The sequence below is a fragment of the Elgaria multicarinata genome, chromosome 2, assembly GCF_023053635.1.
Source record: "Elgaria multicarinata webbii isolate HBS135686 ecotype San Diego chromosome 2, rElgMul1.1.pri, whole genome shotgun sequence".
NCBI lineage: Eukaryota > Metazoa > Chordata > Lepidosauria > Squamata > Anguidae > Elgaria > Elgaria multicarinata.
In genome coordinates, this window is record NC_086172.1 from 155,299,046 (window position 1) to 155,313,172 (window position 14,127).

At 41.9% G+C, this 14,127-nt stretch overlaps 2 protein-coding genes across 5 annotated transcripts in view; one reads left to right on the forward strand and one right to left on the reverse strand.

The window, feature by feature from the left end:
• Positions 1 to 5,365, forward strand: part of SPATA7 (spermatogenesis associated 7) — a 53,931-nt gene extending 48,566 nt beyond the window's left edge. Inside the window, exons 10-12 of the mRNA XM_063118483.1 lie at positions 1,498 to 1,575; positions 3,734 to 3,791; positions 4,654 to 5,365. Coding sequence (XP_062974553.1) covers positions 1,498 to 1,575; positions 3,734 to 3,791; positions 4,654 to 5,097 — 580 coding nt within the window. The 3' untranslated portion in view covers positions 5,098 to 5,365. The remainder of the gene's footprint in view (positions 1 to 1,497; positions 1,576 to 3,733; positions 3,792 to 4,653) is intronic.
• Positions 5,366 to 11,924: 6,559 nt separating this feature from the next.
• The window catches only part of PTPN21 (protein tyrosine phosphatase non-receptor type 21), a 66,399-nt gene continuing 64,196 nt past the window's right edge, over positions 11,925 to 14,127 (reverse strand). For all 4 annotated transcript variants that reach the window (XM_063117942.1, XM_063117941.1, XM_063117940.1 and 1 more), the window contains one exon: positions 11,925 to 13,386. In XM_063117942.1, the coding sequence (XP_062974012.1) occupies positions 13,258 to 13,386 (129 nt within the window). In that variant the 3' untranslated portion in view covers positions 11,925 to 13,257. The remainder of the gene's footprint in view (positions 13,387 to 14,127) is intronic.

Consider the following 14,127-nt stretch of genomic DNA (forward strand, 5'->3'; position numbering starts at 1 on the left):
ACAACGCTCGCGTATTCGAACGCAACGCTGTGTCAAAATTTCAAAGCAATCGGTGAAAAACTTTCGGAGATATAAAAGCATGTTTTTACGGTGAGGAGGTTACTGGAAACTCCTGGCAGTTACCTTTCTTCAGAATGTGTAACTGTCACAGGTGTGACATCTATATTCACTCAGCCAATTGCGAGAGTACATGCAAATAGGAGAGGAGGCAGAGGCAGCGGATTGGCCTACTGGTTGGTGATGTCACAATGATCAGCAGGACTGGTTTTGAGGAGGCCTATTTCTTCGATTTTAAGACAAACCTTTGACCCCATAGAGAACATAGTTACATAACAACGCTCGCGTATTCGAACGCAACGCTGTGTCAAAATTTCAAAGCAATCGGTGAAGAACTTTCGGAGATATAACGACAGTAACGAACGGTCTTTTTCATTTTTATTTATATAGATATTGATTTGCATAGGTGACTAAAACAATGGTTCTGGAGCTTTAAAAGATACTTTATTTTTAGATGTTGCTTGCATGTGCCATAGCTGGTATCATCTTGGAAAAAGGGTTTCCTTCCTTGTGTATGAGAGAAGCAGGAATGCCTCTTTTAAGATGATGTTTGCCATCTGCAGTTTTTATGCATATTTCATCTTTTTTTTAAAAAAAATTGCTGCCTAATTAACTAGGGGTCGTTTTAGTCAATCACACAATTCACACAAATGACATGCAAAGTAGTGCTGCTTCAGTAGAAAATGGCGGCATGAAAAGAGGGAGTGGCCCTCCATAAAGGGCTAGTTTTAATGCAGTTACAATTCTTTAATGTACAGCAGTGACACCACCATGTTCTTACAATGTTTTTAGTCAATCAAAGGTTTATCAAATTGATTAATCAAACCAATTTGCTAAGCATTGCAGCCCTTTTAAAAAAGAAAAAGAAGAGAAATAATGAGTCCTCAAACCTTAATGAGGGGAGCTCAGGTTCAAATTTAGGCTGATACACAACATCACACCGGTGGAAAAGAGTTCACAGAAGCCAATTTCCCCATACTCTTTTCTCCTGAGCCTCCCCAAAAGTTCTGACACAGGGTCAGGGGAATCTGCTGAATGGAGTGAAGTTGTGCTGCAGGGGACTTACTGCGGGTGAAGCTCCTGCTCATGATGTCTCCACCTGAATGTCAATAATTCTCCACCCCATTCAGGAGGGACCCTTAACCATCTGTATAGCATTTGGTGGGAGTTCTGTGGGTTGCCAGAGGATGGCCAGAAGATCAGGTTTCATGATCTCTGTTCTGCCAGCACAATGTTGGATATCACCCTTAGTATTCTTGATACGTTTATATAGCTGCTTTTTAAAATAAAGACATCCTTTGCTTTTCATGATTTAGCAGCTTTCATCTGATTCCCCAGCCTAGATGTCTTAATGGTCAGTTTTATATCCATCCAATCTGCTGCTTGATAAATGTCTTTATTTGGAGACTAAAAGTAGTTTGTTTTTTGTTTTCTGTGCAGGGAAGAAGAACTTTTGTATTTAAGCTTCATCCAGGATATAACAGATGAGATTCTCAAACTCGGATTGTTTTCCAACAGGTTGGCTATATTTGAGGTTCCTTTTTAAAAAAATTCTTGCAATGACGGGTTACAAAGAATTATAAGCTCTAAGAAACGGAAGTGAAAAGACAAGGGGCAACTTTCTAAGGGACAAAAAGAAGGGATCAGACCACCCAATGGAAAAGTATGCAGCACAGCAAGAAAACCTCTCCATAGATCAGTCTTTATCCTCAGTGCATTTTCATGCATGATCTTCTTGAAGGCTGCTTGAGTTAGCTGCAGCTACAAAGCATTTTTGAGTAATTTATGTTTTAGCATCAATTATAAATATTCAGAGGAGAAAAGATACAAATGTAGAGCATGTATTGGAATGCATTAAAAAATAAAGAGGAATCTGTGAGGTGTTTTCTTTAGTGGCTGGTTTCATATAGCCATTTTGCTGCCAATTGCAGAATAAACACTGGGCATGGCTAGACAGGGCGATATCCCAGGGATATCATCCCTGTGCGTCCACATGATGCACAAGGGATCCCAGGAGCAGGGAGGGATGATCCCTCCCTTTCCACGGGATATTGCCCTACCCATTAGTCACGTTTTTCCCTGTGGTCTCGGGATGATCCCAAGACTACAGGACATGTGGCTCGCCATCGCATTTTCTCCCCGGCTCCTCGCGAGTAACCGTGAGGAGCCGGGGCACAGAGCTCTTCAGGAGCTCCATGCCCATTGGGGGGGGGGGGGGGAGCGAGGAAATGTATTTTTTAAAAAATTTTAAACTCACTTTTTTGGTGCAGCACTCTTGCGCTCTTTCTCAATTAAAAAACAAAATGGCAGGCGCAACAGCCTCCATCCTCCTGGGGCATCGCGCACCGCGTGTAGACTGAGGGGTGGATCTCGCAAGCATAATACCGCAAGATCCTCCCCCCTCCCTCCTGGAAAGCCAGGAGGTCTAAGACATGCCTACTGTGAGCTCCACTTGGGAAATGAGTGTAGTACTTTCCCTCCTCTTTTCCAGAGTGGCCAGATTAACAGCTAGAGCAATGGTAGGACACACACACACACACACACACACACACACACACACACACTTCTTTCCAGGCTTCACCAACCCTGCCAAAATTCGGTGGCATGGCAGCAAAGGGTAAAAAGCTTCTTTTGAATGTAAAATCAGCAGTTTGCTCCCAAATTTTGGTGGCAGCAAAAAAAGTCTATTTTAAAGCTGCTGTTGCTTGCCACACTTCTAAAATCCAACAGCAAACTACCAGTGCTCCTTTTAATAGAGCTTAACCCCATTTAAGCAACATGGCTCAACAATAGGGGAAGAGAAGAGATACTGTGAACTTCTAAAGGGTGCCCACAATCCCAGCAAATATTATGGGAGGTTGGATGGAGAACTGATTGCAGTTTGCTGACAATGGTGCCCAAGGAGCCGTGGCTAAATCTAATCCCTCTTCAAAGTACTATGATATGCCTGATCAGTCACCTTGCCCAGCCCTATAACAGAGAAATGGTGATTGAGCAAAAGCCTGATATGCCTGTAGATGAGACTAAGCTATCGAAAGGATCACCTGCACCATATAAACTTACCTGATTGTTAACATCTTCTATGGGGGAAGGGTGGTGATTCCAGTTTCCCCTCCACAGAATAATTTACAGGTACCAAAACTATGAGTGTTTATTATTATTTATTTATTTATTTATTTATATATATAGCACCATCAATGTACATGGTGCTGTACAGAGTAAAACAGTAAATAGCAAGGCCCTGCCGCATAGGCTTACATTCTAATAAAGTCATAGTAAAGCAATAAGGAGGGGGAGAGAATGCAAACAGGCACTGGGTAGGGTAAACAGGCACAGGGTAGGGAAAAACTAACAGTTTAGGCACCTGTTTAAAACTTTGCTTTTTCTCGAGGTATTCGGTGGCATTTTGCATTAGTAACTTCATTATTAACATTTATTTACAGCTTTTTGTTTAATTGTAGATGATTTGCAATATTTTATTACTGTTGTTTTTAGTGTTTCGTTTTTAAGCCAAATTAAAATATTTCTAGCAAAGAAAAAATAAATGGTTCTCTTTCATGCTTTTCAGGAAAGGCATGTACATTTTAGAGTTTAGATAGTGTTAGCATTTTAACAATTTCCTTCTAAAAATGTCTTTTCTGAGTAACACCTTTCCAAATTGCTTTCATTTTTTAAGGGCTTTGGAAAAGTTGTTTGAGCGTCACATAGAACAAAACAAGAACCACCTTAATGAGGTATGTGCTATATTTGTAAAGGAAAAAAGTCCAAGGGATAAGAAAATGAACTCAAAAAGAATTTCCAAAGTGTTCCTTTAAGAAGACACTCATTGACATAAGTACTGGTCTCTGTGAATCTATATTTCTAAATAATAGATATATTGGTCACATTCACACATAATGATAAACAGGAATAATTAAAGTGAGTAATACGCTTATGCTTACAGTCCAATCATTCCTCACTTTATTCCCCCTTTCCTTTGAGCTGGTAATGTAGCCAGGCAGGGTAACTAATTGTGACATTCGAACTTGGAATTCTGCTTTGTTGCACCCAAACAAGCCCAAGTTTTTTTATGTCTACAACTACCCCAGTTTAAAACTGGTTTACAATCCTGGCTTGTTTGAACATAATAAATAATAATCTCAGGTTCTGGGCTGCATGCATGATTAATTGGACAGGATTCCTGGTTTCTTGTTATGTGTGAACATGGCCATTCCCTCTCTTCCTCCTCTCCCCCTTCCTCTCTCTCTCTCTCTCTCTCTCTCTCTCTCTCACACACACACACACACACACCACTTTGTGTCTCTCACAGACTCCTCTGCCTCTGTCTTTTGTTTCATATATACATGCAATATAATATCATGCACGTCTTAAGAATTTTCAGCGAGCTAATCATTCTTAGATACATCATAAAAGGGAATAAGTACTTCTTATTATCTGGCCATCTAAGCTAATTTCTGCAAACTGCCCCTGGTTAGCTTCCAGACAGTTAAAAGAAAAACAAAGCCATCCTTTCTTTCTTAAGCAGTGTGGGGTTTTTTTTATTATGGTTTTCTAAAATTATTGCTACCGACACTGGTATTCTCCTTTTAATCTTAGACCAAAATGCGCCACCTGCTGGAGATTCTGAAAGTAGACCTGGGCTGCATCAAGGAGGAAAAGTCTGCTGGAGGGTCTGATATGTACGGTCCTCTGCAGAAAGGGCCCGTCGACCACTTCCAACTTCCCAAAAGTGAGGAGTTTTTAAAAGTAATGGAGTTAATAGCAAATGAGCCACCTGCTTGCAGTGATAAATCCCAGGTGGAAGAGGCCCAGGATGAAATTTCCAAAGATATCAATGAACCAACGAGTGTCGGGCTGGACCCTATGTCCTTCTTGGTGACTGATGAAACCCTGGATACCTCATGCACACTGCCACCAACATGCAGCTCAACCACATGCGATGCTGACTTGGACATGAGCGAGTCTTTGAGGGACGTTGATGAGCTCAGAGAAAGCTTTGTGAACTCCTTTCCCATCTCCACTGACAACACACCATGCTAAACAACTAGCAGCAAAGCACCGAGAGAGGCAGCACACCTGGCCAACGGTGCAGAGATCTGAGCTTCACGGATTTAATAAAATGCTAACAAATCATCCCCCTCTTTCTTTTTAACAGTTTCTGTCTGGAATGCAGTTGGAGCGTCTTGCGAAAGCGGTCCAAGTATTATGAATCAGGCTTTAAAGAACTGAGCACCAAAACACACTAGTGGGCAAGAGACCCATTTGTGGCATGTAATGTAACACAATGTCATTAAGTGCTGAAAACTTGATGTAGAGCTCATATATATACACACACACACACACACACACACACACACACACACACACATATACATACACACACACACACATGAGAGAGAGAGAGTATAGGCAGGTGTAGTTATTTATAAGACTAATTTATAATAAATGGATACATTTGCAACAGTAAAATAGAGTTTTTGCATTAATATGCCTGCAGCTTTTAGGCCCTTTGCAATAAGGCATACACACTGATCCAGCCTCCAATCGACACATAGAGCTTTCTGAACCTGGGCTGCCACATTTATTTTAGTGAAGGCTGCTGTTCAGCTATGCAATGCCCAAGCAGATGCGTGATGCTGTGGGCTTTAAATGCATGGCTCAGCTAATGGAAGGGATTGATTCCACCTCCCACCCAACAGGTGATATGTCTGGAGGGATTGATCCTTGCAAACAGAAGCAGGGCAGCCCACTATGGCGTGTGGAAAGTACCTCTAAACCAGAGATGCTGAAAGAACTCAGGGGTTATTCGAGGATATTCCACTCAAGATAGTAAACCAGGGGCAGGAAATGTGTATCCCTGCATAAATTGGTGCTCCTCACACCTTCACGATCATGTAATGCATGCCTTGAGGAACAGGTTGGGCATAGTTAAAGTTGAGATGAAAGTTGAGGGATAATAGGGCCGATTTATTGCCCTTCATTGTTCCTACCAATGCTACTGGTTTTGTGGCAAAGCGAGCTCTTCCAGCAGCTCTTCCTTTTCTCCAGAGCTACCTGGGACTGGCACAGAGCATTGTTTCCTGTAGACTTCCAGGGTGGGGGGAATGGTAGCCACCAGCTGGCAGTCATTGGAAAAAGTTTTATTTAAGCATTTTGTCCAGCTCTTCAGCTAAAATGGCTCCCAGATTAGCTTACATAATAAACATTACATTAGTTTACATAATAGCATTCAAAGACTATATACTGTTGGCAGAGCCTTTCCAAAGGGCATGACACAAAAGGAAAAAGAAATGAGGAGGGAAGAGAAAAACAAGCAAATATAGGTACCATGTCTTAAAATTACAACTTTCTTGTAACGGCCAGCTTGAATAGCAACACTCCAAGAGGAGCAGTCAATGGAGCTGGTCTCTCAGCAGAGGCAATGAACTGGCCCTGGTTCCCTTCTTTCCCTCTGCTGCAGCCAGGTGGAACGTCTGCTGCTAGATAATGACTGGTGGAAGGGAGTTTGAGTCCTTGACAATACCCTCACAGAAGTCTTCCACTGTGTTTGCATTTCATCCCCCCTGAAAAAATGCCAAGATTCACCCTACTGCTACATTTCATAACCTCCAAATGGGAGGGCGGGGTTCCAGTAGATTAGATGTAAATGAAATTGGTTCATTAAAATATAATCTTTGTGTCTGCTTCAAATCAGTTATCAGCCTTAGCTGGGCTTGGCCGATGACTTCTTTGTGAGAACTTAATCCTGGGGGTGGGTGGGGGGATCTTCATTTTCTTCTGCTGGGCATATGAGCACAACTGTGTTCCTGGAAGAATTTCGGTGCTCTAAATTTACATAGGGAACATATTTGCCCACTTTATGATTACTAATAATAACCTCAGCGAAGTAACCCAAAATAATAATATCCGCCATTAGCAAGCTGCTCAATCAGTCTTTCAAAATCTTTTCCAGTTGCTTTGTTCATTAAGCACAGATACCTTAAGTCCTGAAAATATGTGGCACTGTAAATAATATCAGGTTGCTATGTCTAGGACGACAGATGTTTGGTTTAAATTTGGGTGTTTGTCTGCCACTCATTCAAATAATTTTGGAGCAGTGCTTAGTCAGAAATGGAACTGGTGGGGAGGGTTTGGATGTTTGACTTTTTAGCACTGCTAAGGGGTAACGAGAAGCGTGATCTGAGATCGGGGTGTGTGTGTCTATACGCCACCATCTTGGAAGGGCACAAGATCAAAGCATCGCTGCTGCGAGGCTAAACCAATAAAGCTAGATGGGGCGGAGAGAGCGTGGGCTATGCAGCCTCTCATTGGAGCTTTTTCGCAATGCCCCTGGATAACCCAGAGCAAAGGTAAAAGTTGCCATAAAGCGGCATTTGGAAACCCGTACTTTGGGGGGGGGGGGTATCGAGTTGTGGCTTCGAGTTGGCGGTTGTGTCTTTTAAACAACTCCGTGCCATTGTGCAGCCACTATGGGGTCAATAGACAGGTATCCCTCGGGAAACCCTTTTTGTTTTTATCAGAACAGCGGGGAGGAAATGGATCAAGACCACAACACTGTAAGAGTGGAGGCTAACCCATTCTCTCATTCAGATTCATTCAAGATCTCCCCTGGTTCAATGTCAATTTTTCAGACTCACAAACAACCTTATGCTTCAGAGATCCTGGAAAAATACATCACCGTGTTAGCCATTACGAGAGTAAATGGAGGAGCCTTCTCATTGGCCATGCTGGCTGAGGATGGTGGGAGTTGTAGTCCAACACATCTGGAGGGTGGAGGGCTGACGTGAAGTGACCTTGAAAAAAAATCTACCCTGCATTATCCAGAACTCTTAAAGCATGTTGCCATACAATAAAAGAGGTAAAACTGGGATTCCCCCCACCCCCTAGGGCACTTAAGGATGTTAAAAGCGTAAAAACCTACACATACATGCTAAGACAGCCTCACTGGATTATACAACACATACCTGTAGGACGCCGTGCTACAAAACATGTTTCTCACATTACATTTTGGGTTATGAAATGGTTTGGCCCACGCTTAGCTTCCTCTTCAACGTTTAGTTAAAGCAATGGAAACAACTAGTGTAGAAGCGCTTCAAATATTTATTTCCATGGCAAAAATAGACTATGATATAATTCATTTCACATATATTACATATCAAAGTAAAACAAGCCTGTCTATCAAATACAATTTGTACACTGTTTTACAAATCCATTTCAATTGTACAAGATTTAAAGCTGCAGTGATTATACATTTTTACAGTACAGAGAGAGAGAGAGAGAGCAGAACACACATACTTTAAAAACCCTTAGCTTGACACTAAAAATAATAATACTTGAATAGGGGGCATGTGCTACTGTTGAAACAAAGTACTGTATAAATTCCCTGTCTACTGGTGCCAAAGGAGGGGAAAATTAAGGGGAAAATACAGCATCGTATAGAGTCAGTTCTGAAAGCTACTGAAAACCGAATTAAGGCCAATGCTGAATCTCAGGTATCTTGCATGCATTTCTCCCAAGCTTCTAGCGCCAGACAGCTTCACATGTTACCAGAGTGGCATAAGAGCACGTTCCTTTTAAACTAAGCCCGTGTCTCTCCAGTAGGAATGGAACCATGTAGATGACACAGTTTTCCCCGTACCACTGCTGTTCAGCCCCTTGGGAAGATGCTACTGGCATGAGAAGGAGATTATTTGCCTTGCCCATGTAGTTCCTCCATAAAAACACAGCAACAGGAGCAGAGGAACCAAACTTTGGGAAGCAACTCCCATGCCATTACGTCAGCATATGAAGCCAGGACAACCACCACCACCCCTCACCCTAGGCCAGCAAATGACATCAACAGACATTTGGAGCCCAGGAGCAAGTCAGGAAAGGCGCATCACACACTAGCTTTGACAAACTTATCTTAAACTTTTGGTGTGTGTGTTTTTTAAAAAATGGGTTAGATAGCTTAACTGCTCACATTACTTCCAGGGCCTTTCTACAAGTTATTTTTAGATTGCGTCCAACTTCCCCTACATGTTTTAGGACAACATCCCAATAAAATAAAACAGCATGTAACTTCCCTTTATATGTTTAGGCAACCTTTCTTCACAAGCAGTGCTTCAAGAAAGTTGAATGGGACTAATGCTGCTGCAGTTCTTTTAAAAGAAATCCTATACCCAGTTGACTTCTTCGTTTCTATATGTCTGACCATATGTATTAATGAGGTCAAATACCATCTTATTTAGCTGCACAAGTCTTTTGGGGAACAAAAACCTGTGGCGCATCCTTGATTCCACAAGGCAGCATCACGTCAACATAGGTTTTGGCAATAAGTAGTAATAATAATAATAATAATACCATTCAAGTCCATGGACTAGCTTTTTCAAAACATGAAATGCAGTTCCAAGAAAATGGAATCAATCAAACTACACACAAAAGGGCCAGTTAATGGATAATGGATAATGGGGGAAGACCTGAATGGGAAAGAGCTGGACCCCCAGCCCCCCCCATCTATTCACAGCAAGAGGGCTCTTTGCCACATTACCGCTTGCATTTGCACATTCCCCAAACTATATGACTGCACAGAAACATCAGAGAGTGCCAAGGAAACTGGTCCCTACAGTGTTGTAGTGACAGGAGCCACAAACCAGAGACCTCCCTTGTCTTCCCACCCCAAGGTCTTGCACATACTTGCCAAAAAAACCACCCTATTTTTTCCCCTCGCAGCATCCCCCATGATACTTTAATTTCAAAATACTTTTGAAATTCCTCAGGTTTTCAAAAGCGACTTGCTATGCAATTGCTTTTTGCTGGGTGGGAAGAAAAGGACGCAGACTCACAAAGGAGCCAATGCTGTCATTCTCTGGGTCGTGTCTAAATCAGACAGTACAATATTGCACCACTGAGGTTTCCAAACTGTTCTTTTCCCTGCACGGAAAAACGTCTCCTACGATGCTTGCTTTATAGCTTATAAATCTGGTCTTGAGCTTAGCTTTATGAGCAACAAACACACACACACACACACACACACACACACACACACACACACACATCAACAACAAAACCTAGGTGAATAACATCGCTTGCAAATATCTTAACATGGCAATATCTTAACAAGGTGCTCAGAATTGTGGATGTCCTTAGTATGACTATGTTTTGCATTACTAAGCAGCTGAATATGCTAACCTGAGATAAAAGTTGGACAGCATATTCTAAGAGGAGGGCAAATTGAGCTCCGTGAATTACTTCCATGTGGGCGGAGGTAAAGGATGCTTGATCTGTCCGCCTCCCTTGCATCCCAGTAAGTACTACTTTTGGAAGACATCCTACCCTAGTGAAAGACTAGGAACCAAACACGCTTCTGGAACACCTGCTGCTCCTCTTGTTTCAGGGACAGATTAGTGCCCACCCTCCCTTTCCTCCTTGAACTGAACAAGCAAGGCTGGTATGAATAGTGCCCCAATCCCATTACACAGAAACAGCAGCACTGAATTATATCTCCAGGGAATAGCAACTTGATACAACCACAAGAAAGGATTTAGCAGAATTATAAAATCAAAATATTTGGAGTTTCAAAAGCCATATTAAAAACAATTTCTTATAAATTATGTCACTATGACGTGTTTGCATACCCAGATAGTTTGTTTGTTTTAAAAGAAAAACACCATGCCCCCCCCCATAAAAATGGATGTTGTACGAATAATCACTTTTCTGATTCCCATGCAGAACAGCTCCAAATCACTTGGGTGTTGCCTTCAAATCTCCCCACTGCCTGCACCCATCTCAACTTTCAGTGTCAACACAAGAAACCCAGTTGAACGAAGCTGGGTTTTTTAAAAAAATAATAATAAAAATAAATAGTATTTTTAGAGTCTATGAATGAAATGTTGGTTCAAAGATTTTATCCAAACACCACAATTCGATAGAATCACTCAAAGAAGCTGCTGATGACAGTAATAGCTGAAGACTGTCTGGGGAACTTAGCTCAGCTAGACTGTTTTTAGGGAAGGAAGGATCCACTAGAGCTAGTCAAATTATGCTAGTGTAAAATATGACCTCCCCAATGTAACCAGTACAACAGTATAATGTAACCAATACAACAGCAAGTTTCAGTGGTGAATCGCTGCTTTTTCCCATTGCGCAACATCAGTAGCACTAGCCAGAAGCACACTATGGGAGACTACCCAGAAATGACAATGGAAACCGAGTGTGAATTAGCATCACTGATGTCAAAAGCAGTCCAAGTCTTCTGCCTGCTGCCCTTGAGCCAACTCAAGAACAAGGCACACTGCAAACACCTTTTAACAGCGGTTTAGCCTCATTTCTCTGGGGACTGTACAGCCTAAGAACAAACGTGGCCAATGTTTCGTTTTTTTAAAAAATGAAAAACATTAGCATCTAAAAACATAGATCAATTTGATTACAGGCTAAACGGTGTACAATAATCCCCAAAGCACAGCTACAGGTGCTTTGAGGCAACGTATTTACCTCTGTGGTATTCACAACCACCGTAAGGTAAGCTTGCTATGGAAAGCCCTGTAAAGAATCATTACCTCTCCACAAGTCCTTGACTATTGACTTCATGTCAGGCATTATGGAGGACCCATACATTTTTGCTCTTGATGTGTATGCTTTCCACAGGTTAGAACATTTACCATATTTTTTTCCTCCAAGTGATCATAAAGTGGGTACACCCGTTAAAATTTGCACCCCCTATTAATCTCACCTCAACAATACTCTAGGGCAGCCTTCCTCAACCTGGGGCGCTCCAGATGTGTTGGACTACAACTCCCAGAATGCAGTCCAACACATCTGGAGCGCCCCAGGTTGAGGAAGGCTGCCCTAGGGACTGCTTTTAGTCACCTTGCCCAGGAGGGGAAAGAAAGAGGAACATAACCAAAAAAACCCAACAACCTCCCACCCACCCGTTGTAATACTGCAGCCTCTCTGCTAAAACATTCAGACTGACCGTCACACTTGCACTCCCCCATCTCACATTCAGCTTCCTTGGTGACCAGGGTGCAACACTCTACTTTAAAACCAATTCACCACTCACTCACTTCATCTGAAAAAGCTTTTCCAAAAATAAAATAAAATAAAAAGTACTGGTGTGCTAATCTGGTAGAACCTAAATTCTTCCTTAGATAAATAAAAGCCAAGAAAGTGCTTAAGTATCATCTGCATCCACCTTGATTTCAACCAGTAGTAGCAAACTGTCTTTTAAATACATGAATAATACTGAGGGTACAACTGGGGGAGTTACATAGCATTCTGCAACCCCTGTTTTCCATTCGGCGTAGAACCGTCAGCAACAATACCCTCCTTCCATTTCTTACCTCTGGGGAAATATTAAGTGCCAGCTGTAACCATTTCTCCTGGCTTCTTCTGTCTCATTTTATTACCCTATATGTTTCCTGCAAGGACCCAGCTCTCGCTTGTTTTATGAGACCTCAAACTGTACCAGCCTTTATCACTTCCCATTTCTTCCTCCTTCACTATACAAATCTCAAAAACCAAAAAAGTCTCTCTTCCTACATATATACTATTCTGAAATATTGTGCTGTTTGTAACTTTTAGATAAGTGCAACCCACCCACCACACTGAATACAAAGGGGACTGTTTTAAGTGCTACCTTTAAGGGTTTCTTGCAGATACTGGTTCCAATATGAAATTGGTACAATTCACAAGTATTTTATATAGCATTGATCTGAATACAAAATTTCAAAGCATAGGGATGTAGTTTGTGACCTCTATATCTGCAGGGCACACATCTTTCCCCACATGATATATCTTCATAGATATGGCTTCAGAGCTTTTGCTCTCTTTACTCTGAATCTGAGCTGTTGTCTTTTTAATCAGAATTAAAAAATAAGCGAGCAATGATTTTCAATATGGCGCAATGCCGTCTTGGTAGGATCAGCTTTTTTTGCCTACCGTAACACAGTCTCTTAAGTACATGAAAAACACAGCAGATCAGTACTTTTTAAAAACAACAACACCCACACTCATTCTTTTCTTGATCCAGCTACAACTTCACACGAATAAAGAAAGAAGCCTGCCCACTCAAAGTCTTGCTCTGCAAAGACCGACGCTGACAACACTGGACTTGCATGAAGCATCTTCAAACCAAGCCAGAAGTCTGCCCTGGTGGAAGGCAAAGATCTGCTTTTGTAAGCTCTTCTAAAGAGTGAGACTTGGAAGCGGAGTGGGTAAGGTTTATATGAGCCTCGAACTCTTAAGGAACTGAATGAGAACTCCATAGACAAAGGTGTATTGGCATAGTGTCTGTACCATCATCATCCTCTGCTGCCTCAACATATCCAGCATTCTCGGGATATCCAGGGCCTAGAAAAACAAGACGAAATAAAAAAACCATTATGCCCGTAGCCCAGAGGTTTCAGTCCCATGAGATGATCAGGGCCGGTTCCAGGCTTTGGGAGACCCATGGACAAGACACTCTCGGTGGGACCTCCTTCCTGAATGTGCCCACTTCCTCAGCACTACTGTTGTCACTGCCCGTTTTCTTGCCTCTCCCTCTGTGCCCAACCTATACCCATTTCACAGAGGAAGAAGACAATGAGTAAGGAAGTTACTGCTCCTCTTCCTTATTCCTCTCTTTTTTGCAGCATAAATAAAGCATTTTAAGGAATGACTGAATGGACAAAGTAAATCATTTTTCATTTTTTTAAAAAAATACTTGAAACTGCTGCATATATATTATGTTTCTATACTGCCCAATAACCAAAGCTCTCACGGGGGTGGGGTGGGGGGTGTTGATCCCTCAACAGGTATGGACAAACATTCCCAAATTGCCAGTACTAGAATGATTATCATTAAACCTCTTTGTCTTTGATTGTCACCCAAATAACACTGTTTAGTTCCCACCTCCAAAACTGCGATTTCTCAAGAGAAATGCCTAGACACCATTATACTGTAGCTGGACAGGAATGAAGAACAGAAAACCCTTCACATATCTATATCTATTGTTTGTTGTTTATTCGTTCAGTCGCTTCCAACTCTTCGTGACTTCATGGACCAGCCCACGCCAGAGCTTTCTGTCGGCCGTTGCCACCCCAAGGTCAAGTC